At 47.9% G+C, this 27,400-nt stretch overlaps 1 protein-coding gene across 1 annotated transcript in view; it reads right to left on the reverse strand.

Annotated features, from left to right (window-relative positions):
- LOC311124012 (plexin-B3-like) overlaps window positions 1-16,160 on the reverse strand; it is a 73,792-nt gene extending 57,632 nt beyond the window's left edge. The window contains exons 1-8 of the mRNA XM_084198233.1: window positions 16,046-16,160; window positions 10,776-10,876; window positions 10,331-10,511; window positions 9,823-9,982; window positions 6,151-6,259; window positions 5,373-5,481; window positions 4,864-4,995; window positions 4,507-4,623 (exon numbers count right to left, since the gene is read on the reverse strand). Of these exons, the coding sequence (XP_084054359.1) occupies window positions 4,507-4,623; window positions 4,864-4,995; window positions 5,373-5,481; window positions 6,151-6,259; window positions 9,823-9,982; window positions 10,331-10,498 (795 nt within the window). The 5' untranslated portion in view covers window positions 10,499-10,511; window positions 10,776-10,876; window positions 16,046-16,160. The remainder of the gene's footprint in view (window positions 1-4,506; window positions 4,624-4,863; window positions 4,996-5,372; window positions 5,482-6,150; window positions 6,260-9,822; window positions 9,983-10,330; window positions 10,512-10,775; window positions 10,877-16,045) is intronic.
- Between the last annotated feature and the right edge of the window lie 11,240 nt (window positions 16,161-27,400).

A 27,400-nucleotide genomic window follows, 5' to 3' on the forward strand; every position in this document is an offset into this window, starting at 1 on the left:
AAAATCCAATCTCAGACAATAATTGGTGCGTCCGAGTATCTGCTCTGAAAACACTCCACTACAAGACCAGGACAACTAAGAAGAAGGACATTGTGACCTCTGGTGGACAACCTGAGCCTTACACCGACTCAGGACACCAACTGACCCTTTCCCAAGAAGGCTCGAGTCCAACAGAGATAAACGACGAAGGAAGACATTCTACACGTAAATACATTCATGATTTCTTACCCCAAACGGACGGTGGTTCTTGAGTATTATGATTACTTTGAGGGTAGTTTTCCAAATGTATCAACGATAAGTTTTACTCTCTCTTTGTCTCTCTCTCTCCCCCTCCCTCTCTTTCATCTACCCCTCCCTCTTTTGATAACCAAGCAGTCATGCTGTTAGTCCGCCAGGGACTTTTTCTCAAGTAATAAGTGTGTATGTTATTCTGTGTTATTATTTAGTTAGCTAGTAAACAAATAATTAAACCAATTTGTGTAGTACTGAATCATAAGCAAAGCTGGGGTTCGTGCAGATCCAAGAAGTCTGCGACCGTTCAGAATGAGACTGATAAGAAGTAATGATTGATACGTTGACTGTTTTATACATATTGAGGGTAAAGACCTTTTAGAGTTTAATTCGGGAGATGGTAATTCTATAAACAACTTCTTCCTAATAAGTTAACTGTTACATGATTAATTTAAATCGAGTAACAATTAAACATAGTTCGTTGATTCGATAAATAACAGTCATCATATTAATGAAAGTCACGTCACGACAATGCCATTGACAAAAGGTTTAGTTGCCTTGAACGGGGTATGGTAGTAGATTCCAGGTGCACCAGTTTGTGTCAAGAACTGCTGCTGGGTTTTTCACGCTCAACTGTCTGTGTATCAAGAATGATCCACCACCCAAAGGACGTCCAGCCAACTTGACACAACTGTGGGAAGCATTGGAGTCAACATGGGTCAGCATCCCTGTGGAACGCTTTTGACACCTTGTAGAGTCCATGGCCCGACGGATTGAGGCTGTTCAGTAAGGGATCATAGCTGGGTCAGTCCATGTCATGGAAAGAGCAGGTGTCCTTAATGTTCAGTACACTCAGTGTATGTATACTGTATACATGCAGTACCAGTCAAAGGTTTGGACACATTCTACTCATTCCAGGGGTTTTCTTTATTTGTACTATTTTCTACATTGTAGAATAATAGTGAAGACATCAGAACTATGAAATAACGCCTATGGAATCATGTAGTAACCAAAAAAAGTGTTACAAACCTGTTTTCGCTTTGTCATTATGGGGTATTGTGTGTAGATTGATGAGGGAAAAACAATAATTTAATCCACTTTAGAATAATGCTGTAACGTAACAAAATGTGGAAAAAGTCAAGGGGTTTGAATACTTTCCGAATGCACTGTATGCATTTAATAACTAACACATTTAAACTAAGACATTTTGTTCAATCAAAGATACATATTCAGGTTTTTGTACTCAAACAAACTATGTTTACAAAGTTTATATTCGAAAAGCTTGAAAAGTACAGAAAGTTATTTTCTAAATGTTATATATACACACTACCAGTCAAAATATTGGACACACCTACTCATTCAAGGGTTTTTCTTTATTTTTTACTATTTCTTGGGACAGACCAACAGTCCGGCTGGGTGAAAATACAGAAATACCTTATTTACATAAGTATTCAGACCCTTTGCTATGAGACTTGATATGGAGCTCAGGTGCATCCTGTTTCCATTGATCATCCCTGAGATGTTTCTACAACTTGATTGGAGTCCACCTGTGGTAAATTCAATTGATTGGACATGGACATTTGGAAAAGCACACACCTGTCTATATAAGGTCCCACAGTTGACAGTGCATGTCAGAGCAAAAACCAAGCCATGAGATCGAAGGAATTGTCCGTAGAGCTCTGAGACAGGATTGTGTCGAGGCACAGATCTGGGGAAGGGTACCAAAACATTTCTGCAGCATTGAAGGTCCCCAAGAACACATTGACCTCCATCATTCTTAAATAGAAGAAGTTTGGAACCACCAAGACTCTTCCTAGAGCTGGCCGCTGGCCAAACTGAGCAATAGGGGGAGAAGGGCCTTGGTCAGGGAGGTGACCAAGAACCCGATGGTCACTCTGAAAGAGCTTTAGAGTTCCTCTGTGGAGATGGGAGAACCTTCCAGAAGGACAACCATCTCTTCAGCACTCCACCAGTCAGGCCTTTATGGTAGAGTGACCAGACGGAAGCCACTCCTCAATAAAAGGCACATGACAGCCCGCATGGAGTTTGCCAAAAGGCACCTAAAGGACTCTTAGACCATGAGAAACAAGAGTTGCTGGTATGATAAAACCAATGAATGCCAAGCGTCACGTCTGGAGGAAACCTGGCACCATCCCTACGGTGAAGCATGGTGGTGGCAGCATCATGCTGTGGGGATGTTCTTCAGCGGCTGGGACTGGGAGACTAGTCAGGATCGAGGGAAAGATTAACGGAGCAAAGTAAAGAGATCCTTGATGAAAACCTGCTCCAGAGCGCTCAGGACCTCAGACTAGGAGCAAAGACTAGGACCTCAGACTAGGAGCAAAGTAAAGAGATCCTTGATGAAAACCTGCTCCAGAGCGCTCAGGACCTCAGACTAGGGCGAAGGTTCAACTTCCAACAGGACAACGACCCTAAGCACACAGCCAAGACAATGCAGGAGTGGCTTCGGGATAAGTCTATGAATGTCCTTGAGTGGCCCAGCCAGAGCCCGGACTTGAACCCCGATCAAACATCTCTGGAGAGACCTGAAAATTGCTGTGCACCAACACTCCCCATCCAACCTGACAGAGCTTGAGAGGATCTGCAGAGAAGAATGGGAGAAACTCCCTAAATACAGGTGTGCCAAGCTTGTAGCGTCATACCCAAGAAGACTCGAGTCTCTAATCGTTTTTTGAACATGTGAACTTTCATGTGCCTTAATAACAAACTCGTAGGTGATCTGTAAATATGAATAAAAATGTTAAATTACGAGCCTAGTTTATTTCTCACAGAGAAAGGATTCTTCTTGGCTAGCCTTGATTGGCTGAGATAATGGTAGGGGCTGGTCATGCCAAGAGATGAGTCCTGATTGGTCTGCCATGCCACAGGCTACTATCTATAACATAACGAGGGGCTTCCCTAAATAGTAGTTTACTGCAGATTTAGCAATGGACAACTGAGTTGTTAACCTCCCGAGTGGTGCAGTGGTCTAAGGCACTGCATCGCAGTGCTAGCTGTGCCACTAGAGATCCTGGTTCGAATCCAGGCTCTGTCGTAGCCGGCCGCGACCGGGAGACCCATGGTGCGGCGCACAATTGGTCCAGGGTAGGGGAGGGAATGGCCGGCAGGGAGGTAGCTTAGTTGGTAGAGCATGGCGTTTGCAACGCCAGGGTTGTGGGTTCGATTCCCACTGGGGGCCAGCATAAAAAATAAATAATGTATGCACTCACTAACTGTAAGTTACTGTAATGACTAAAATGTAAATGTAAAATGTGTTGCTACAGCTCTCACCAACATTGCTGGCCTGATTTTAACTGCCGCTATCGACAAAGATCAGTGGGAGAATGTTGTGACTAACTATTTTCTGGAGGACGACTGGCTGACTCTCTCTGACTCTGAAAATTAATCAGATGATGAAGAAATCCTTGACTTGGGTAACAACAACATTGTCATTGAACCAGACATTGCATTGTTGTTTTCTGAAGACAGTGATTGGGATTAAACGGAGATTAACAGTGTTGTTGTCCCGGAAGAGGTGGACTGAGTTTTGACCTTAGTGGAATGTCCGGTAGTAGCAGAGGATAATAAGGAAATGGACAAAATTCTACGTTTAAACAAAAGACTCCACTGTGATGATTACATGACCCATAAACTTAGCCAAATGATTACATGACCCATAAACTTAGCCAAATGATTACATTACCCATAAACTTAGCTAAATGATTACATGACCCATAAACTTAGCTAAATGTGTCTGGGAGGTTGTTTGATTTGGTTTGATTTTATATATAGTATGTTTATCAGAGACAATGTGAAAAACAACATGATAGGATATAGGCCACGGACTAGATTAAGTATTTTTACCTGGAGATTTTCCTTCTTGTAGGCTACTACTTACTACACTACCTTAATCACTCAGTTTAGCAAATGGCCTCACGTGAACGCTTAAAGAGATGGGTGGGGCTAAGGCTTAAGAGGGTGTGAATGATGCTGAATCGGCATACTCAAAAAAGAGCTCTCGAGCAAGTGTGAAAAACTGTCAAGGGGATTTTCTGGTGCTTGTCTACAAGGTGGAATAACAGGTTTATCGCATTTCAAATAAGTATAATATAACTTTCCCATGTTTCCCCGAACTGTAGTGTATGATTTTACCATTTTGAAGCTCTGCGTCTGTTCTTTTATAAAATGTACAAAAAGACAATCTTGGAAATGGTTCATACGACTCAATTGGGAAATGTAGTCACATGTGTGTGTCAGGGTTTGTGTCGTGAATACCTGGTGGGCAGAGCAGGTGAAGGTGTAGGTCTTGGTTTCCGGGTCTTTCTTCAGAGTGGCGTTCAGTTTAAGCTCCTCCCCCACAATGACCACCACACACGCATACTGCTCCTCCCCCTGAAGATGACAACACACAAACACAGTGTCTCATCTCCAAACACAGTACCCATTTTATTATCTTAATGTCTGCATCATTAGTAAAGACCGGACGGTTTTAATAAACCCACTAGATAAGCCATACAGGGCAGTGTACAGAGTATTCTAAAGGTTTCATGAACATGTTCATTGATCTCCAACATCTACTTATTAACCCTGGATGTGCGTTATATCATTTTCCACATGTATAGAAAAACATACCTGAAACATGTCCAGGTTCCTGCCCAGCAGTACCAAAACAGGAAACAGGAAGCCCACGGGGACCAGAGGAGAACTCTGTAGAGCCCACACAAAGGGACAAGAGTTGGGACCCCGCGGCTCCAACCGCTGCTCCTAGTGGTGGCAGGGAGAATATTATATTACAGCTTGGAGTGTCACAAAATGGAGAACCCGCGGCTCCTACCGCTGCTCCTAGTGGTGGCAGGGAGAATATTATATTACAGCTTGGAGTGTCACAAAATGGAGAGAAGGAGAGGCTATGAAAACAAGAATCCATTTTCAATCAAAGAGCAGAGGACAGTGCAATGTTACCTAGGCCTGGTGGATAGGGTTAGGGTTGTCTTACCACTGAGTTGTTACTTAGGCCTGGTGGATAGGGTTAGGGTTATCTTACCACTGAGTTGTTACTTAGGCCTGGTGGATAGGGTTAGGGGTTGTCTTACCAGTGAGTTGTTACTTAGGCCTGGTGGATAGGGTTAGGGTTGTCTTACCACTGAGTTGTGTATGGTGTGCTGCTTGGGGCAGCTGTTGTTGTGGGAACACAGCTCATCCAGAGCACACCAGTGACATGGCCACACACTGCCCACACACGCCATACACCTAGAATACAGAGAGACATATGGATATGGCCAAACACTGCCCACACACGCCATACACCTAGCACAGAGAGACATGTGGATTTAGATACTGTACGGCTCTAACATATCATGCAAAACGCAGCATCATAGGATGCGAAAATGAATCCCATACCGGCAGTATTTCTGTACTTCTTGAAAACGTGAGTGCTGACATGCAAAATATTTGGAACCCTATATCAACAATAATGAAACACCAAAATAGAGATTGTGGAATTTTTCTTTAAAGGGAAGAAGCAAAGTATCATCATGATAATGCATAAATATTGTACGGTGTGTGTGTGTGTACGGTGTGTGTGTGTGTGTGTGTGTGTACGGTGTGTGTGTGTGTGTGTGTGTGTACGGTGTGTGTGTGTGTGTGTACGGTGTGTGTGTACGGTGTGTGTGTGTGTGTACGGTGTGTGTGTGTGTGTGTACGGTGTGTGTGTGTGTGTGTGTGTGTACGGTGTGTGTGTGTACGGTGTGTGTGTGTGTACGGTGTGTGTGTGTGTGTACGGTGTGTGTGTGTGTGTACGGTGTGTGTGTATGTGTGTGTGTGTGTGTGTGTGTGTGAGTGTGTGTACGGTGTGTGTGTATGTGTGTGTACGGTGTGTGTGTATGTGTGTGTACGGTGTGTGTGTGTGCTATATCTTACGGGGAGGTGGTGTTGAGTCGTCCCACAGCTCGACAGTCATAGAAGATGATGTCACTGCTAGAGATGGTCACGTCTCCGAACATCACAGACACACGCAGAGACATGTGGTCTATAGAGACAGGAGGGAAGGGAGAGGTGTTGTGGAGGGGTGAACATGGAGGGGTTACCTCCCGCGTCAGTGTAGTCAGGCTCAGAACCTGCTCTCGAATTGAAATCTCCACAAAGAAGCACTTTACCCTCTGCCTGAAATTGAATCATTTCTGTATTGAGAAAAAAAACGGATCATCATCAGATGAATCTGAAGGAGGAGCATAAGCTGCACATATGTTTGGGATGAAAGATGGCGCTGCAGTGGATAGCTGCTGTCTTACGGCCCACTGCTATTTTGTGTGTTTTTTTTTACGCTGATCGTAACTTTTTTTTGTACATAACGTCTCCACCATTGTTTCCTATGACATCAGAGCAGCGATCGCTAACCTCGATTTGGATGAAGATTTCTACCTCAACGAGTCAGCAGCTGTGGACGTTCTGCTTACTCCGGACCAACTCCCTGGAACTTCAAAGTTCTATTGGCGAACATGCAGTCACTGGACAACAAACTGGACGAGCTCAGTTCGAGACTATCCTATCAACGGGACATGAAAAACTAATATCCTCCGTTTCTCCGAGTCGTGGCTGAATGGGGACATGGATAATATACATCTCGTTGGTTTTCTATCCATCGTGAAGACCGCACGGCAGACTCGGGTAAGACTAAGGGGGAGGCGTGTGTTTTTTTGTTAACAGAAGCTGGTGCGCTATCTCTAATGTTAAGGAAGTCTCAAGGTTCTGCTCGCCTGAGTTAGAGTACCTCATGATAAGCTGCAGACCACACTATTTACCAAGAGAGTTTTCATCTAGATTTTTCGTAGCTGTCAATTTACCACCACAAACTGATGCTGGCACTAAGACCGCACTCAACAAGCTTTATAGGGCCATAAGCAAACAAGAAAATGCACATTCAGAGCCGGTGTTTCTTGTGGCCGGTGATTTTAGTGTAGGGAAACTGAAATCCGTATTACCTCATTTTTACCAGCATGTCACTTCTGCAACTAGAGGTTACAAAACTCTAGATCACCTTTACTCCACACACACAGACAACCTGGGACCATCCCTATCCTCTACCCTTTACTCCACACACAGACAAGGCCCTCCCTCGCCCTCCCCTTGGCAAATCAGAGCATATCCTCTACCCTCCTGCTTCCTGCTTACAAGCAAAAACACAAACAGGAAGTACCAGTGACGCGCTCAATACGGAAGTGGTCCGATGAAGCAGACTGTTTTGCCAGCACAGACTGGAATATGTTCCGGGATTCATCCGATAAACATTGAGGAGTTTACCACATTAGTCGCCGGCTTCATTAATAAGTGAGTTGACGTCGTCCCCCACAGTGACCGTTGTTACCTTTCCTGGCTCGCCTCCAGACCGTAGTCGGGCCGGCTCAGGGGAGCCTTCTCTTGCTAGCTCCAGGGCCAGAGCGATTTACGGATGCTCTGGGGTAATTCCCACATTTGTGGATCTTATCGGCTGCTAATGACGAGTTAGTCTGGAATTCCACTGAGGCCATGGATTACAGGCAACATCCGCAGCATAAAGCAAAAAGGCTTTAAAGGAGTGGGACTCTAACCCGGACGCTTATAAGAAATCCCGCTATGCCCTCCGACGAACCATCAAACAGGCAAAGAGTCAATACAGGACTAAGATCGAATCGTACTACACCGGCTCTGACGCTCGTCGGATGTGGCAGGGCTTGAAAACTATTAAGGATTACCTCATACCCCTGCACATCGCCTCGGTACTGGTACTCCCTGTATATAGCCGTGTTATTTTTTTCCTCGTTGATGTTATTTATTTTGTATTTATTCCTCGTTTCACTATTTATATTTGTTCATGTCTTTTCATCTTTATCTCTGCGTTGGACCAGACCCGTCAGACCCGTCAGTCAGCATTTCACTGTTAGTCTACACTTGTTGTTAACGAAGCAAGTGAGAAATAAAATGTGATTGATTTGAACTCTGATTATGTTCCTTTCGAACATGATCTGATCCTTACAGTAATAAATCCTTGCTGTAAGTATGTATAGATTGCTATATGGTATACACTATATATACTATATTCTAATAGAGAGACACTATATACACAGCACTATGTGGACACCCCTTCAAATTAGTGGATTCTAATAGAGAGACACTATATACACAGCAGTATGTGGACACCCCTTCAAATAGTGGATTCGGCTATTTCAGCCACAACCGTTGCTGACAGGTGTATAAAATCGAGCCCACAGCCGTGCTATCTCTATAGACAAACATTGGCAGTAGAATGGCCTTACTGACGAGCTCAGTGACTTGCACCGTCATAGGATGCCACCTTTCCAACAAGTCAGTTTGTCAAATTTCTGCCCTGCTAGAGCTGCCCCGGTCCACTGTAAGTGCTGTTATTGTGGAGTGGAAACGTCTAGGAGCAACAACGGCTCAGCTGCGAAGTGGTAGGCCACACAAGCTCACAGAACAGGTGCTGAAGTGCTGAAGCGCGTAAAAATTGTCTGTCCTCAGTTGCAACACTCACTACCGAGTTCCAAACGGCCTCTGAAAGCAACGTCTACACAATAACTGTTCGTCGGGAGCTTCATGAAATGGGTTTCCATGGCCGAGCAGCTGCACACAAGTCTAAGATCACCATGCGCAATGCCAAGCGTCGGCTGGAGTGGTGTAAAGCTCACTGCCATTGGACTCTGGAGCAGTGGAAACGCGTTCTCAAGCGTCACCATCTGGCAGTCCGATGGATAAATCTGGGTTTGGCGGATGCCAGGAGAATGCTACCTGCCCCAATGCATAGTGCCAACTGTAAAGTTTGGTGGAGGAGGAATAATGGTCTGGGGCTGTTTTTCATGGTTCGGACTAGGCCCCTTAGTTCCAGTGAAGGGAAATCTTAACGCTACAGCATACAATGACATTCTAAAACATTCTGTGGTTCCAACTTTGTGGCAACAGTTTGGGGAAGGCCCTTTCCTGTTTCAGCATGACAATGCACCCGTGCACTAAGCGAGGTCCATACAGAAATGGTTTGTCGAGATTGGTGTGGAAGAACTTGACTGGCCTGCACAGAGCCTTGACCTCAACCCCATCGAACACCTTTGGGATGAATTGGAACACTGACTGTGAGCCAGGCCTAATCGCCCAACATCAGTGTCCGACCTCACTAATGCTCTTGTGGCTGAATGGAAGCAAGTCCCCGCAGCAATGTTCCAACATCTAGTGGAAAGCCTTCCCAGAAGAGTGGAGGCTGTTATAGCAGCAAAGGGGGGACCAACTCCATATTAATGCCCATGATTTTGGAATGAGATGTTTGACGAGCAGGTGTCCTATGGGGTAGGGGGTAAGGTACTGTACCTAAACTTGGCTATAACTTTATTTATTTGCTGTCAAGGCCGGGGTCTAAGTTTGGCACAAAGCAACTGGCCGTGACTCACAACTGATCAAAATAAATCTAGTAATGTGATACAAGCATGGCTGTCTTGGTCTGTCTAAGTCTTTCATGGTATTGAATCTCAACAAACCTGGATAAATAATCAATTATCTAAAAAATAATATTTACAGATATAAAACTAATTAAATAAAATGTCTGCCTACCACTTCCTGGTGGGCTGGGTGGGAGGAGCTCAGGCAGAGGTGATTGACAGGTTATGGTGGTTCCCGTGACGACAGCTGGTTGAGGGGGGAGGGTTCCGAAGGAGCAGGTCAGAGATTCCTCCTCTGACAGGGTGGGCAGCTGGGCCACTACAAGAGAAACCTGGGAGAGGATACAACAACGAACGTTAACTGAACTATGTTTGGATTATCCTGACGTAGAGTCACTTTTTCTTCTCCATTGAGTTTTACTACAGTGAGTCTCACCCTGTTTCTACATATCACCTCATGCCATGTTTTTTTACTCCAGAATGACACTTAATTGATCCATTTCTGGAGTAAACACATGGCATGAGTTAATGGGTAGTTTTAATGATTAGCTAGAGAAGTCACCTGGTTTGTCAGGTCTAAATCAGACACTGATTTTCCTGAATCAACAACAGCAGGTAGATGAACAATATTTGGAGTTCCCTACTTTTATTCTATACTATAATCCCACAGTTCTACCCACCTGAGTCTCCTCCTCTCTGCTTTGGATGGCAGGCTCCAAGCTCTGGACAGTCACACACTGGGAGGCAGGCTGGTTGGCAGGCTGGTTGGCAGGCTGGTTGGCAGGCTGGTTGGCAGGCTGGTAGCTCCATAGCCAGTGGTTGGCCTGGCCCTCACGACTACACTCCATTCGACGAGTACATCTGAACAAAGGAGAATAAAACACAGATTAACACGGAGACAGCAGACAATGTGTTCTGGTCTGGTTGTCACCTACTGTATACATGATGTTTACCTGAGCTGCTCCTCCATCAGAATTCACCATCTCCAGATAACATAACCTCATATGGTAAACATCTGGATAGATAGGTGCTGCTGTAATGTGTTCTGAGATATCCACTATGGTACTAAAGAAGTATCCACTAGTGACCGGTGTGGGTGTGTGTGTGTAGAGGTGTGTACAGTACCTTCCCTCAAGGACACACCATCCACAGTAAGGGTCTCTGACAGACAGACAGGACTGGCAGTCAGGCTGCTGTTCACACTGAGACACAGCCACTTTGGACACCTGAGAGAGAGAGAGAGAGAGAGAGAGAGAGAGAGAGAGAGAGAGAGAGAGAGAGAGAGAGAGAGAGAGAGAGAGAGAGAGAGAGACAGAGAGAGAAAGAGAGAGAGAGAGAGAGAGAGACAGAGAGAGAGAGAGAGAGAGAGAGAGAGAGAGAGACAGAGACAGAGAGAGAGAGACAGAGAGAGAGAGAGAGACAGAGAAGAGAGAGAGAGAGAGAGAGAGGAGAGAGAGACAGAGAGGACAGAGAGAGAGAGAGACAGAGAGAGAGAGAGAGAGAGAGAGAGAGACAGAGACAGAGAGAGAGAGAGAGAGACAGAGACAGAGACAGAGAGAGAGAGACAGAGAGAGAGAGAGAGAGAGAGAGAGAAGAGAGAGAAGAGAGAGAGAGACAGAGAAGAGAGAGAAAGAGAGAGAGAGAAGAGAGAGAGAGACAGAGAAGAGAGAGAGAGAGAGAGAAAGAGAGACAGAGAGAGAAGAGAGAGAGAGAGAGAGAGAGAGAAGAGAGAGAGAGAAGAGAGAGAAGAGAGAGAGAGAGACAGAGAGAGAAGAGAGAGAAAGAGAGAGAGAGAGAGAGAGAGAGAGAGAGAGAGAGAGAGAGAGAGAGAGAGAGAGAGAGAGAGAGAGAGAGAGAGAGAGAGAGACTCTACATTTCATCAACTCTACAGATCTCATGTCAAGATAAGACTAAAGACAGCAGTAAGGATTATCCACATGGAACTAAAAAACATCTGTATCTGTCTATAAAGAGCTAAACCTTAGTTGGCATTGTAGGAGGTCAGGTCTGTTTGTGCTTTATAAATCACTGAACACAGTTATTTTAGATTTATTTTCAGAAATATTTAAATCAGGTTTTAAAGTAAGTCGAATCCCATATATGGGGAAAATTAAAAACACAAATAAATAAATACAAATTTTCAAATGGCAACACTAAGAGACATTTTCCTGGACTTTCTGGACTAATCTCCTGGACTAAAACGCACTGTCTAATCTCCTTTGAAAGTGCTTTTTAGTCCAGAAGTAGGTTTAATCTGGGTCCAGGAAACCAGCCCTAAAGAAAACAGGCACACTAGAGCTTCTATGGTTTTGTTGGTGGCAATAATGCTTTAAATAAAGAGGAGTTATGGATCTTTTGTCTTGAGCCAAAAGAGCCTTCTCATAAACAAACCAGTTCAGCTGGGCATGATAGTGTGTAAGATCTGTAGGGAGCTGGTTATGTGGCCTGTTGAGTCAGTCAGTCTTCAGGCTTACTATGGGGTAGGGGGCAAGGGGTAGGGGGTAGGGGGTAAGGGGTAGGGGGTAAGGGCTATGGGGTAGGGGGTAAGGGCTATGGGGTAGGGGTAAGGGCTATGGGGTAGGGGGTAAGGGCTATGGGGTAGGGGCTATGGGGTAGGGGGTAAGGGCTATGGGGTAGGGGGTAAGGGCTATGGGGTAGGGGGTAAGGGGTAGGGGGTAGGGGGTAAGGGCTATGGGGTAGGGGTAAGGGGTAGGGGTAAGGGCTATGGGGTAGGGGGTAAGGGCTATGGGGTAGGGGGTAAGGGCTATGGGGTAGGGGGTAAGGGCTATGGGGTAGGGCTATGGGGTAGGGGGTAAGGGCTATGGGGTAGGGGGTAAGGGCTATGGGGTAGGGGGTAAGGGGTAGGGGTAGGGGGTAAGGGCTATGGGGTAGGGGGTAAGGGGTAGGGGGTAAGGGCTATGGGGTAGGGGGTAAGGGCTATGGGGTAGGGGGTAAGGGCTATGGGGTAGGGCTATGGGGTAGGGGGTAAGGGCTATGGGGTAGGGGGTAAGGGCTATGGGGTAGGGGGTAAGGGGTAAGGGGTAGGGGGTAAGGGCTATGGGGTAGGGGGTAAGGCTATGGGGTAGGGGGTAAGGGCTATGGGGTAAGGGCTATGGGGTAGGGGGTAAGGGGTAGGGGGTAGGGGGTAAGGGGTAGGGGGTAAGGGCTATGGGGGTAAGGGCTATGGGGTAGGGGGGTAAGGGCTATGGGGTAGGGGGGTAAGGGGCTATGGGGTAGGGGCTATGGGGTAGGGGTAAGGGCTATGGGGTAGGGGGTAAGGGCTATGGGGTAGGGGCTATGGGGTAGGGGGTAAGGGGTAGGGGGTAAGGGGTAGGGGCTATGGGGTAGGGGCTATGGGGTAGGGGGTAAGGGGTAGGGGGTAGGGGGTAAGGGCTATGGGGTAGGGGGTAGGGGGTAAGGGGTAGGGGGTAAGGGCTATGGGGTAGGGGGTAAGGGCTATGGGTAGGGGGTAAGGGCTATGGGGTAGGGGGTAAGGGCTATGGGGTAGGGGGTAAGGGCTATGGGGTAGGGGGTAAGGGCTATGGGGTAGGGGGTAAGGGCTATGGGGTAGGGGGTAAGGGCTATGGGGTAGGGGGTAAGGGGTAAGGGGTAGGGGGTAAGGGCTATGGGGTAGGGGGTAAGGGCTATGGGGTAGGGGGTAAGGGCTATGGGGTAGGGGGTAAGGGCTATGGGGTAGGGGGTAAGGGCTATGGGGTAGGGGGTAAGGGCTATGGGGTAGGGGGTAAGGGCTATGGGGTAAGGGCTATGGGGTAGGGGGTAAGGGGTAGGGGGTAGGGGGTAAGGGCTATGGGGTAGGGGGTAAGGGCTATGGGGTAAGGGCTATGGGGTAGGGGGGTAAGGGCTATGGGGTAGGGGGGTAAGGGCTATGGGGTAGGGGCTATGGGGTAGGGGGTAAGGGCTATGGGGTAGGGGGTAAGGGCTATGGGGTAGGGGGTAAGGGCTATGGGGTAGGGGGTAAGGGCTATGGGGTAGGGGGTAAGGGCTATGGGGTAGGGGGTAAGGGCTATGGGGTAGGGGTAAGGGCTATGGGGTAGGGGGTAAGGGGTAAGGGGTAGGGGGTAAGGGCTATGGGGTAGGGGGTAAGGGCTATGGGGTAGGGGGTAAGGGCTATGGGGTAGGGGGTAAGGGGTAAGGGCTATGGGGTAGGGGGTAAGGGCTATGGGGTAGGGGGTAAGGGGTAAGGGCTATGGGGTAGGGGGTAAGGGCTATGGGGTAGGGGGTAGGGGGTAGGGGCTATGGGGTAGGGGGTAAGGGCTATGGGGTAGGGGGTAAGGGCTATGGGGTAGGGGGTAAGGGCTATGGGGTAGGGGGTAAGGGGTAAGGGCTATGGGGTAGGGGGTAAGGGGTAAGGGCTATGGGGTAGGGGGTAAGGGCTATGGGGTAGGGGGTAAGGGGTAAGGGCTATGGGGTAGGGGGTAAGGGCTATGGGGTAGGGGGTAAGGGGTAAGGGCTATGGGGTAGGGGGTAAGGGCTATGGGGTAAGGGCTATGGGGTAGGGGGTAAGGGGTAAGGGCTATGGGGTAGGGGGTAAGGGCTATGGGGTAGGGGGTAAGGGCTATGGGGTAGGGGGTAAGGGCTATGGGGTAGGGGGTAAGGGCTATGGGGTAGGGGGTAAGGGCTATGGGGTAAGGGGGTAAGGGCTATGGGGTAGGGGGTAAGGGCTATGGGGTAGGGGGTAAGGGCTATGGGGTAGGGGGTAAGGGCTATGGGGTAGGGGGTAAGGGCTATGGGGTAGGGGGTAAGGGCTATGGGGTAGGGGGTAAGGGCTATGGGGTAGGGGGTAGGGGGTAAGGGTTATGGGGTAGGGGGTAAGGGCTATGGGGTAGGGGGTAGGGGGTAGGGGGTAAGGGTTATGGGGTAGGGGGTAAGGGCTATGGGGTAGGGGGTAAGGGCTATGGGGTAGGGGGTAGGGGGTAGGGGCTATGGGGTAGGGGGTAAGGGGTAGGGGCTATGGGGTAGGGGGTAAGGGCTATGGGGTAGGGGGTAAGGGCTATGGGGTAGGGGGTAAGGGCTATGGGGTAGGGGGTAAGGGCTATGGGGTAGGGGGTAAGGGCTATGGGGTAGGGGGTAAGGGCTATGGGGTAGGGGGTAAGGGCTATGGGGTAGGGGGTAAGGGCTATGGGGTAGGGGGTAAGGGCTATGGGGTAGGGGGTAAGGGCTATGGGGTAGGGGGTAAGGGCTATGGGGTAGGGGGTAAGGGCTATGGGGTAGGGGGTAAGGGCTATGGGGTAGGGGGTAGGGGGTAAGGGTTATGGGGTAGGGGGTAAGGGCTATGGGGTAGGGGGTAGGGGGTAGGGGCTATGGGGTAGGGGGTAAGGGCTATGGGGTAGGGGGTAGGGGGTAAGGGGTAAGGGCTATGGGGTAAGGGGTAAGGGCTATGGGGTAAGGGGTAAGGGCTATGGGGTAGGGGGTAAGGGCTATGGGGTAGGGGGTAAGGGCTATGGGGTAGGGGGTAAGGGCTATGGGGTAGGGGGTAAGGGCTATGGGGTAGGGGGTAAGGGCTATGGGGTAGGGGGTAAGGGCTATGGGGTAGGGGGTAAGGGCTATGGGGTAGGGGGTAAGGGCTATGGGGTAGGGGGTAAGGGCTATGGGGTAGGGGGTAAGGGCTATGGGGTAGGGGGTAAGGGCTATGGGGTAGGGGGTAAGGGCTATGGGGTAGGGGGTAAGGGCTATGGGGTAGGGGGTAAGGGCTATGGGGTAGGGGGTAAGGGCTATGGGGTAGGGGGTAAGGGGTAAGGGCTATGGGGTAGGGGGTAAGGGGTAAGGGCTATGGGGTAAGGGGTAAGGGCTATGGGGTAGGGGGTAAGGGGTAAGGGCTATGGGGTAAGGGGTAAGGGCTATGGGGTAGGGGGTAAGGGGTATGGGGTAAGGGGTAAGGGGTATGGGGTAGGGGGTAAGGGGTAAGGGCTATGGGGTAGGGGGTAAGGGGTAGGGGGGTAAGGGCTATGGGAGTTAGTGGTACTGAGGCTACCTTGGGGTTAGGGGTTAGAGGGAGGGGCTAAGGGTAGGGGTTAGAGGGAGGGGCTAAGGGTAGGGGTTAGAGGGAGGGGCTAAGGGTAGGGGTTAGAGGGAGGGGCTAAGGGTAGGGGTTAGAGGGAGGGGCTAAGGGTAGGGGTTAGAGGGAGGGGCTAAAGGTAGGGGTTAGAGGGAGGGGCTAAGGGTAGGGGTTAGGGGGAGGGGCTAAGGGTAGGGGTTAGAGGGAGGGGCTAAGGGTAGGGGTTAGAGGGAGGGGCTAAGGGTAGGGGTTAGAGGGAGGGGCTAAGGGTAGGGGTTAGAGGGAGGGGCTAAGGGTAGGGGTTAGGGTCTAAGGGTAGGGGTTAGGGTCTAAGGGTAGGGGTTAGAGGGAGGGGCTAAGGGTAGGGGTTAGGGTCTACCTTGCTGTCAGTGAGGACGTAGACATTCTGTCCAGACTGGTCCAGTAGTAGGTCAGCGTTGACTGGACTGTCCTCGTCCACTACCACACTCCGATACAACGTCCCTGTTGTGTCTGGCTGGAGAAATACCTGACCGCGGAAACAAGGAAACAACGTTTTAAAGACTGTCTTACTTATTATTTCTCTTTCACAAACATCTTGAAACATCTGTAACTTACACACAAATGCATGCATGTACACAGTCAGATCTCAATGGACTGGTGTTGGTCTGCGTCGTCAGGGCATGGACACCACACCACTGCTCAGCTTGGGCAGATCTTAGAAGATTTGCATGAAAATATGTTGCCAATTCGACGGAAAGCTGGCTAGAGTAAAAGGGGCATTAATCAAGATACTCTTTAAAAGAGGTTTTCAGATGTTTTCAGACACTACAACCAAAGATGGTGGATAAATGAAGATCGTTCACTCAGGCCATTTACCACCGAAATAAATGGCCAGTTTTTGTCTACTTAAGGGGGTGTCTCTCCCATTGACAACATTATAATAGCAGCTGGATCTGGTCTACTTAGTTCATTGACTTTCAATGAAACAGAAAATAAATGAGGGAGTTGGACGTCTCACTTCCTCTTCCGTCTCGGACTAGAACACTTCATTTTCTGTAATTCTGTAAATATTTAGTGGTAATAATAGAGATGCACAGATCTCGGTAACGTAACCCAAATGTTGCCCTATCCACTACACAGTGCACTACAATCCAATGGGCCCCTGTCAAAAACAGTGCACTACAATCCAATGGGCCCCTGTCAAAAACAGTGCACTACAATCCAATGGGCCCCTGTCAAAAACAGTGCACTACAATCCAATGGGCCCCTGTCAAAAACAGTGCACTACAATCCAATGGGCCCCTGTCAAAAACAGTGCACTACAATCCAATGGGCCCCTGTCAAAAACAGTGCACTACAATCCAATGGGCCCCTGTCAAAAACAGTGCACTACAATCCAATGGGCCCCTGTCAAAAACAGTGCACTACAATCCAATGGGCCCCTGTCAAAAACAGTGCACTACAATCCAATGGGCCCCTGTCAAAAACAGTGCACTACAATCCAATGGGCCCCTGTCAAAAACAGTGCACTACAATCCAATGGGCCCCTGTCAAAAACAGTGCACTACAATCCAATGGGCCCCTGTCAAAAACAGTGCACTACAATCCAATGGGCCCCTGTCAAAAACAGTGCACTATGTAGGTAATAGGGCGCCATTTGGGACGCACTCCTCCTCACAGTGCTGGCCCACAATGCACTGCACGCGGCATTCCCTCTGGGACCAGTAACCAATCAGCAGTCAGAACATGTTCTACTGCGTTGCCTTAGGACTCACACCCACACACACACACACACACACACACACACCTCCTGCGTTAGGAGAACCTGGGGGTAATTCTTTCCCCTTCTGTTACCCCTGCCGCCCCGGGGTAAGACGCCACGCGCTACACACACACACACACACACACACACACAAACCACCACGCTGTCGACACGTGATCCAGCCCTGCGGCCAGATTATCCCCGTCCTACCCAGGCAGCACAGCTTGCGTCCAACACACTGACAGACTGCTCTACACAACAGGACATCAATAATATCACAACACTATTTACATACACACCAACATTAGGGAGACCCGGCTGGGAATATCTCGCAATGAAAGCCACTAGAAAAGGTTTTCAGTTAGAATTACATGGGGGCTAGGGGAGGCTGGGCACCCCACCCCCATAACCAATCAGGCACCCCACCCCCATAACCAATCAGGCACCCCACCCCCATAACCAATCAGGCACCCCACCCCCATAACCAAATAAGGCACCCCACCCCCATAACCAAATAAGGCACCCCACCCCCATAACCAATCAGGCACCCCACCCCCATAACCAAATAAGGCACCCCACCCCCATAACCAAATAAGGCACCCCACCCCCATAACCAATCAGGCACCCCACCCCCATAACCAATCAGGCACCCCACCCCCATAACCAAATAAGGCACCCCACCCCCATAACCAATCAGGCACCCCACCCCCATAACCAAATAAGGCACCCCACCCCCATAACCAAATAAGGCACCCCACCCCCATAACCAAATAAGGCACCCCACCCCCATAACCAAATAAGGCACCCCACCCCATCAATCTCCACACAATACCCCATAATGACAAAGTGAAAACAGGTTTTTAGAAATTTTTGCAAATGTATTAAAAATAAAAAACGGAAATATTACATCTACATAAGTATTCAGACTCTTTACTCAGTACTTTGTTGAAGCACCTTTAGCAGCGATTACAGCCTCGAGTCTTCTTGGGGTATGACGCTACAAGCTTGGCACACCTGTATTTGGGGAGTTTCTCCCATTCTTCTCTGCAGATCCTCTCAAGCTCTGTCAGGTTGTAGAAACATCTCAAAGATGATCAATGGAAACAGGATGCAACGGAGCTTAATTTCGAGTCTCATAGCAAAGGGTCTGAATACCTATGTTAAAATTACAACCTGTTTTCGCTTTGTCATTATGGGGTATTGTGTGTAATAATAATTGAAAGTACTTTTTTCAATGGCATCCAATGTAGGTTAAATAATGATATAACATATAAAGTGGTGATGGAGTAGGCTGCTGGCTTGACGCTGGAAGAACATCTTGCCTCCAACTGGCAGCCGGTCGGGAGAAGGGCGGGTGGGCTGTGTGAGGAAAATGGCATGTGAAAGGCAGGAGCACGGCGGCCGAGCACGGCGGCCTATCGCGGGCCCCCCCGTGAATGAGGCAACGGGCATGAAAAGCTGTCGGGCCCCACTACAAAAGTAAAAAAGAAAACTAATTCTCGGGCACCTCCCAAGAGTCATTGTGTAATTCAAACCTTTTTTCTGAGGTACTGTATGGTACGCTTGAAACTAACAAGCTATCCTGTGTGTCTCAGGTGGATTGGCGTTCTAGACAGTAGACCTAGGTGTCCAGGTGGATTGGCGTTCTAGACAGTAGACCTAGGTGTCCAGGTGGATTGGCGTTCTAAACAGTAGACCTAGGTGTCCAGGTGGGTGGGTGTTCTAAACAGTAGACCTAGGTGTCCAGGTGGGTGGGTGTTCTAAACAGTAGACCTAGGTGTCCAGGTGGGTGGGCGTTCTAAACAGTAGACCTAGGTGTCCAGGTGGGTGGGTGTTCTAAACAGTAGACCTAGGTGTCCAGGTGGGTGGGTGTTCTAAACAGTAGACCTAGGTGTCCAGGTGGATGGGTGTTCTAAACAGTAGACCTAGGTGTCCAGGTGGGTGGGCGTTCTAAACAGTAGACCTAGGTGTCCAGGTGGGTGGGTGTTCTAAACAGTAGACCTAGGTGTCCAGGTGGGTGGGTGTTCTAAACAGTAGACCTAGGTGTCTCAGGTGGGTGGGTGTTCTAAACAGTAGACCTAGGTGTCCAGGTGGGTGGGTGTTCTAAACAGTAGACCTAGGTGTCCAGGTGGGTGGGCGTTCTAAACAGTAGACCTAGGTGTCCAGGTGGGTGGGTGTTCTAAACAGTAGACCTAGGTGTCCAGGTGGGTGGGTGTTCTAAACAGTAGACCTAGGTGTCCAGGTGGGTGGGTGTTCTAAACAGTAGACCTAGGTGTCCAGGTGGGTGGGTGTTCTAAACAGTAGACCTAGGTGTCTCAGGTGGGTGGGTGTTCTAAACAGTAGACCTAGGTGTCCAGGTGGGTGGGTGTTCTAAACAGTAGACCTAGGTGTCCAGGTGGGTGGGTGTTCTAAACAGTAGACCTAGGTGTCCAGGTGGGTGGGTGTTCTAAACAGTAGACCTAGGTGTCCAGGTGGGTGGGTGTTCTAAACAGTAGACCTAGGTGTCCAGGTGGGTGGGTGTTCTAAACAGTAGACCTAGGTGTCCAGGTGGGTGGGTGTTCTAAACAGTAGACCTAGGTGTCCAGGTGGGTGGGTGTTCTAAACAGTAGACCTAGGTGTCCAGGTGGGTGGGTGTTCTAAACAGTAGACCTAGGTGTCCAGGTGGGTGGGTGTTCTAAACAGTAGACCTAGGTGTCCAGGTGGGTGGGTGTTCTAAACAGTAGACCTAGGTGTCCAGGTGGGTGGGTGTTCTAAACAGTAGACCTAGGTGTCCAGGTGGGTGGGTGTTCTAAACAGTAGACCTAGGTGTCCAGGTGGGTGGGCGTTCTAAACAGTAGACCTAGGTGTCCAGGTGGGTGGGTGTTCTAGACAGTAGACCTAGGTGTCCAGGTGGGTGGGTGTTCTAAACAGTAGACCTAGGTGTCCAGGTGGGTGGGCGTTCTAAACAGTAGACCTAGGTGTCCAGGTGGGTGGGTGTTCTAAACAGTAGACCTAGGTGTCCAGGTGGGTGGGCGTTCTAAACAGTAGACCTAGGTGTCCAGGTGGGTGGGCGTTCTAAACGGAGAACAGAAGTATCTTATCATCTTCAAAAAAAGAAAACCTTCACCTCTGTGCAACACTCTGTCTACGTCCCAAATGGCACCAACCTATCCCCTTAATAGTGCACTACTTTTGACTGGTGTCCATAGGGCTCTGTGTGATTAGGGAGTGTCTCGTTAGTGTGTGTGGGAGGGTATTTAACCTGAGGACTGGCAGGCAGCACTAGGCAGTGTGAGGCTGAGCTGGATCTGGTTTCATCAATAATTCACATTAGCAACATGTTTCATGTTAATTAACTCTCTGTGGATGCCTGCCTGTGGAACTGCCTGGCCTAACTCAGGGTGGGCAGCTGGTGTGGGTCCAGGCTTCTAATGTAGGTGAAAGTAAGGGGTGGGAAATCTAACCTGCCAAGGGCTGGTGTTCCACACATCCAAAGCAACTTTCAGTACTACTGCTACTGCTCTACATACTGCTGTTACTGCTCTACATACTGCTGCTCTACATACTACTGTTACTGCTCTACATACTGCTGCTCTACATACTGCTGTTACTGCTCTACATACTGCTGTTACTGCTCTACATACTGCTGTTACTGCTCTACATACTGCTGCTACTGCTCTACATACTGCTGTTACTGCTCTACATACTGCTGCTCTACATTCTGCTGTTACTGCTCTACATACTGCTGCTACTGCTCTACATACTGCTGTTACTGCTCTACATACTACTGCTACTGCTCTACATACTGCTGCTCTACATACTGCTGTTACTGCTCTACATACTGCTGCTCTACATACTACTGCTACTGCTCTACATACTGCTGCTCTACATACTGCTGCTCTACATACTACTGCTACTGCTCTACATACTGCTGTTACTGCTCTACATACTGCTGTTACTGCTCTACATACTGCTGTTACTGCTCTACATACTGCTGCTACTGCTCTACATACTGCTGTTACTGCTCTACATACTGCTGTTACTGCTCTACATACTGCTGCTCTACATACTGCTGTTACTGCTCTACATACTGCTGCTCTACATACTGCTGTTACTGCTCTACATACTGCTGCTCTACATACTACTGCTACTGCTCTACATACTGCTGTTACTGCTCTACATACTGCTGTTACTGCTCTACATACTGCTGTTACTGCTCTACATACTGCTGCTACTGCTCTACATACTGCTGTTACTGCTCTACATACTGCTGTTACTGCTCTACATACTGCTGTTACTGCTCTACATACTGCTGCTCTACATACTGCTGTTACTGCTCTACATACTGCTGCTCTACATACTACTGCTACTGCTCTACATACTGCTGTTACTGCTCTACATACTGCTGCTCTACATACTACTGCTCTACATACTACTGCTACTGCTCTACATACTGCTGTTACTGCTCTACATACTGCTGCTCTACATACTGCTGTTACTGCTCTACATACTGCTGCTCTACATACTACTGCTACTGCTCTACATACTGCTGTTACTGCTCTACATACTGCTGTTACTGCTCTACATACTGCTGCTCTACATACTGCTGCTACTGCTCTACATACTGCTGTTACTGCTCTACATACTGCTGTTACTGCTCTACATACTGCTGTTACTGCTCTACATACTGCTGCTACTGCTCTACATACTGCTGTTACTGCTCTACATACTGCTGTTACTGCTCTACATACTGCTGCTGTTACTGCTCTACATACTGCTGCTCTACATACTGCTGTTACTGCTCTACATACTGCTGCTACTGCTCTACATACTGCTGCTACTGCTCTACATACTGCTGCTGTTACTGCTCTACATACTGCTGCTCTACATACTGCTGTTACTGCTCTACATACTGCTGTTACTGCTCTACATACTGCTGCTCTACATACTGCTGTTACTGCTCTACATACTGCTGCTACTGCTCTACATACTGCTGCTACTGCTCTACATACTACTGCTACTGCTCTACATACTGCTGCTCTACATACTGCTGTTACTGCTCTACATCCTGCTGCTCTACATACTACTGCTACTGCTCTACATACTGCTGTTACTGCTCTACATACTGCTGCTCTACATACTACTGCTACTGCTCTACATACTGCTGTTACTGCTCTACATACTGCTGCTACTGCTCTACATACTACTGCTACTGCTCTACATACTGCTGTTACTGCTCTACATACTGCTGCTACTGCTCTACATACTACTGCTACTGCTCTACATACTGCTGTTACTGCTCTACATACTGCTGTTACTGCTCTACATACTGCTGCTACTGCTCTACATACTACTGCTACTGCTCTACATACTGCTGTTACTGCTCTACATACTGCTGCTCTACATACTGCTGCTACTGCTCTACATACTGCTGTTACTGCTCTACATACTGCTGTTACTGCTCTACATACTGCTGCTCTACATACTGCTGTTACTGCTCTACATACTTCTGTTACTGCTCTACATACTGCTGTTACTGCTCTACATACTGCTGTTACTGCTCTACATACTGCTGTTACTGCTCTACATACTGCTGCTACTGCTCTACATACTACTGCTACTGCTCTACATACTGCTGCTCTACATACTACTGCTACTGCTCTACATACTGCTGTTACTGCTCTACATACTGCTGCTCTACATACTACTGCTACTGCTCTACATACTGCTGTTACTGCTCTACATACTGCTGCTCTACATACTGCTGCTACTGCTCTACATACTGCTGCTACTGCTCTACATACTACTGCTACTGCTCTACATACTGCTGTTACTGCTCTACATACTGCTGCTACTGCTCTACATACTACTGCTACTGCTCTACATACTGCTGTTACTGCTCTACATACTGCTGCTCTACATACTGCTGCTCTACATACTGCTGCTACTGCTCTACATACTGCTGCTACTGCTCTACATACTACTGCTACTGCTCTACATACTACTGCTACTGCTCTACATACTGCTGCTCTACATACTGCTGTTACTGCTCTACATACTGCTGCTCTACATACTACTGCTACTGCTCTACATACTGCTGTTACTGCTCTACATACTGCTGCTCTACATACTACTGCTACTGCTCTACATACTGCTGTTACTGCTCTACATACTGCTGCTACTGCTCTACATACTACTGCTACTGCTCTACATACTGCTGTTACTGCTCTACATACTGCTGCTACTGCTCTACATACTACTGCTACTGCTCTACATACTGCTGTTACTGCTCTACATACTGCTGTTACTGCTCTACATACTGCTGCTACTGCTCTACATACTACTGCTACTGCTCTACATACTGCTGTTACTGCTCTACATACTGCTGCTCTACATACTGCTGCTACTGCTCTACATACTACTGCTACTGCTCTACATACTGCTGTTACTGCTCTACATACTGCTGCTCTACATACTGCTGCTACTGCTCTACATACTGCTGTTACTGCTCTACATACTGCTGTTACTGCTCTACATACTGCTGCTCTACATACTGCTGTTACTGCTCTACATACTTCTGTTACTGCTCTACATACTGCTGTTACTGCTCTACATACTGCTGTTACTGCTCTACATACTGCTGTTACTGCTCTACATACTGCTGCTACTGCTCTACATACTACTGCTACTGCTCTACATACTGCTGCTCTACATACTACTGCTACTGCTCTACATACTGCTGTTACTGCTCTACATACTGCTGCTCTACATACTACTGCTACTGCTCTACATACTGCTGTTACTGCTCTACATACTGCTGCTACTGCTCTACATACTACTGCTACTGCTCTACATACTGCTGTTACTGCTCTACATACTGCTGCTACTGCTCTACATACTACTGCTACTGCTCTACATACTGCTGTTACTGCTCTACATACTGCTGTTACTGCTCTACATACTGCTGCTACTGCTCTACATACTACTGCTACTGCTCTACATACTGCTGTTACTGCTCTACATACTGCTGCTCTACATACTGCTGCTACTGCTCTACATACTACTGCTACTGCTCTACATACTGCTGTTACTGCTCTACATACTGCTGCTCTACATACTGCTGCTACTGCTCTACATACTGCTGTTACTGCTCTACATACTGCTGTTACTGCTCTACATACTGCTGCTCTACATACTGCTGTTACTGCTCTACATACTTCTGTTACTGCTCTACATACTGCTGTTACTGCTCTACATACTGCTGTTACTGCTCTACATACTGCTGTTACTGCTCTACATACTGCTGCTACTGCTCTACATACTACTGCTACTGCTCTACATACTGCTGCTCTACATACTACTGCTACTGCTCTACATACTGCTGTTACTGCTCTACATACTGCTGCTCTACATACTACTGCTACTGCTCTACATACTGCTGTTACTGCTCTACATACTGCTGCTCTACATACTGCTGCTACTGCTCTACATACTGCTGCTACTGCTCTACATACTACTGCTACTGCTCTACATACTGCTGTTACTGCTCTACATACTGCTGCTACTGCTCTACATACTACTGCTACTGCTCTACATACTGCTGTTACTGCTCTACATACTGCTGCTCTACATACTGCTGCTCTACATACTGCTGCTACTGCTCTACATACTGCTGCTACTGCTCTACATACTACTGCTACTGCTCTACATACTACTGCTACTGCTCTACATACTGCTGCACTACATACTGCTGTTACTGCTCTACATACTGCTGCTCTACATACTGCTGCTCTACATACTACTGCTCTACATACTACTGCTCTACATACTGCTGCTCTACATACTGCTGCTCTACATACTACTGCTACTGCTCTACATACTGCTGTTACTGCTCTACATACTGCTGCTCTACATACTACTGCTACTGCTCTACATACTGCTGTTACTGCTCTACATACTGCTGCTACTGCTCTACATACTACTGCTACTGCTCTACATACTGCTGTTACTGCTCTACATACTGCTGCTACTGCTCTACATACTACTGCTACTGCTCTACATACTGCTGTTACTGCTCTACATACTGCTGTTACTGCTCTACATACTGCTGCTACTGCTCTACATACTACTGCTACTGCTCTACATACTGCTGTTACTGCTCTACATACTGCTGCTCTACATACTGCTGCTACTGCTCTACATACTGCTGTTACTGCTCTACATACTGCTGTTACTGCTCTACATACTGCTGCTCTACATACTGCTGTTACTGCTCTACATACTGCTGTTACTGCTCTACATACTGCTGTTACTGCTCTACATACTGCTGTTACTGTTCTACATACTGCTGTTACTGCTCTACATACTGCTGCTCTACATACTGCTGTTACTGCTCTACATACTGCTGCTACTGCTCTACATACTGCTGCTCTACATACTGCTGCTACTGCTCTACATACTGCTGTTACTGCTCTACATACTGCTGCTCTACATACTGCTGTTACTGCTCTACATACTGCTGCTACTGCTCTACATACTGCTGCTCTACATACTGCTGCTACTTCTCTACATACTGCTGCTACTGCTCTACATACTACTGCTACTGCTCTACATACTGCTGCTCTACATACTGCTGTTACTGCTCTACATACTGCTGCTCTACATACTACTGCTACTGCTCTACATACTGCTGTTACTGCTCTACATACTGCTGCTCTACATACTACTGCTACTGCTCTACATACTGCTGTTACTGCTCTACATACTGCTGCTACTGCTCTACATACTACTGCTACTGCTCTACATACTGCTGTTACTGCTCTACATACTGCTGCTACTGCTCTACATACTACTGCTACTGCTCTACATACTGCTGTTACTGCTCTACATACTGCTGTTACTGCTCTACATACTGCTGCTACTGCTCTACATACTACTGCTCTACATACTGCTGTTACTGCTCTACATACTGCTGCTCTACATACTGCTGCTACTGCTCTACATACTACTGCTACTGCTCTACATACTGCTGTTACTTCTCTACATACTGCTGTTACTGCTCTACATACTACTGCTACTGCTCTACATACTGCTGTTACTGCTCTACATACTGCTGCTACTGCTCTACATACTGCTGTTACTAATCTACATACTGCTGTTACTGCTCTACATACTGCTGCTCTACATACTGCTGCTACTGCTCTACATACTGCTGTTACTGCTCTACATACTGCTGTTACTGCTCTACATACTGCTGCTCTACATACTGCTGTTACTGCTCTACATACTGCTGCTCTACATACTGCTGCTACTGCTCTACATACTGCTGTTACTGCTCTACATACTGCTGCTACTGCTCTACATACTGCTGTTACTGCTCTACATACTGCTGCTCTACATACTGCTGTTACTGCTCTACATACTGCTGCTACTGCTCTACATACTGCTGTTACTGCTCTACATACTGCTGCTACTGCTCTGCATACTACTGCTACTGCTCTACATACTGCTGTTACTGCTCTACATACTGCTGCTACTGCTCTACATACTGCTGTGACTGCTCTACATACTGCTGCTCTACATACTGCTGCTACTGCTCTACATACTACTGCTACTGCTCTACATACTGCTGTTACTGCTCTACATACTGCTGTTACTGCTCTACATACTGCTGCTACTGCTCTACATACTGCTGTTACTGCTCTACATACTGCTGCTACTGCTCTACATACTGCTGTTACTGCTCTACATACTGCTGTTACTGCTCTACATACTGCTGTTACTGCTCTACATACTGCTGCTACTGCTCTACATACTGCTGTTACTGCTCTACATACTGCTGCTACTGCTCTACATACTGCTGTTACTGCTCTACATACTGCTGCTACTGCTCTACATACTGCTGTTACTGCTCTACATACTGCTGTTACTGCTCTACATACTGCTGTTACTGCTCTACATACTGCTGCTACTGCTCTACATACTGCTGTTACTGCTCTACATACTGCTGTT

The sequence above is a fragment of the Coregonus lavaretus genome (assembly GCF_964263955.1).
Source record: "Coregonus lavaretus genome assembly, contig: HAP1_SCAFFOLD_622, whole genome shotgun sequence".
Taxonomy (NCBI): Eukaryota; Metazoa; Chordata; class Actinopteri; order Salmoniformes; family Salmonidae; genus Coregonus; species Coregonus lavaretus.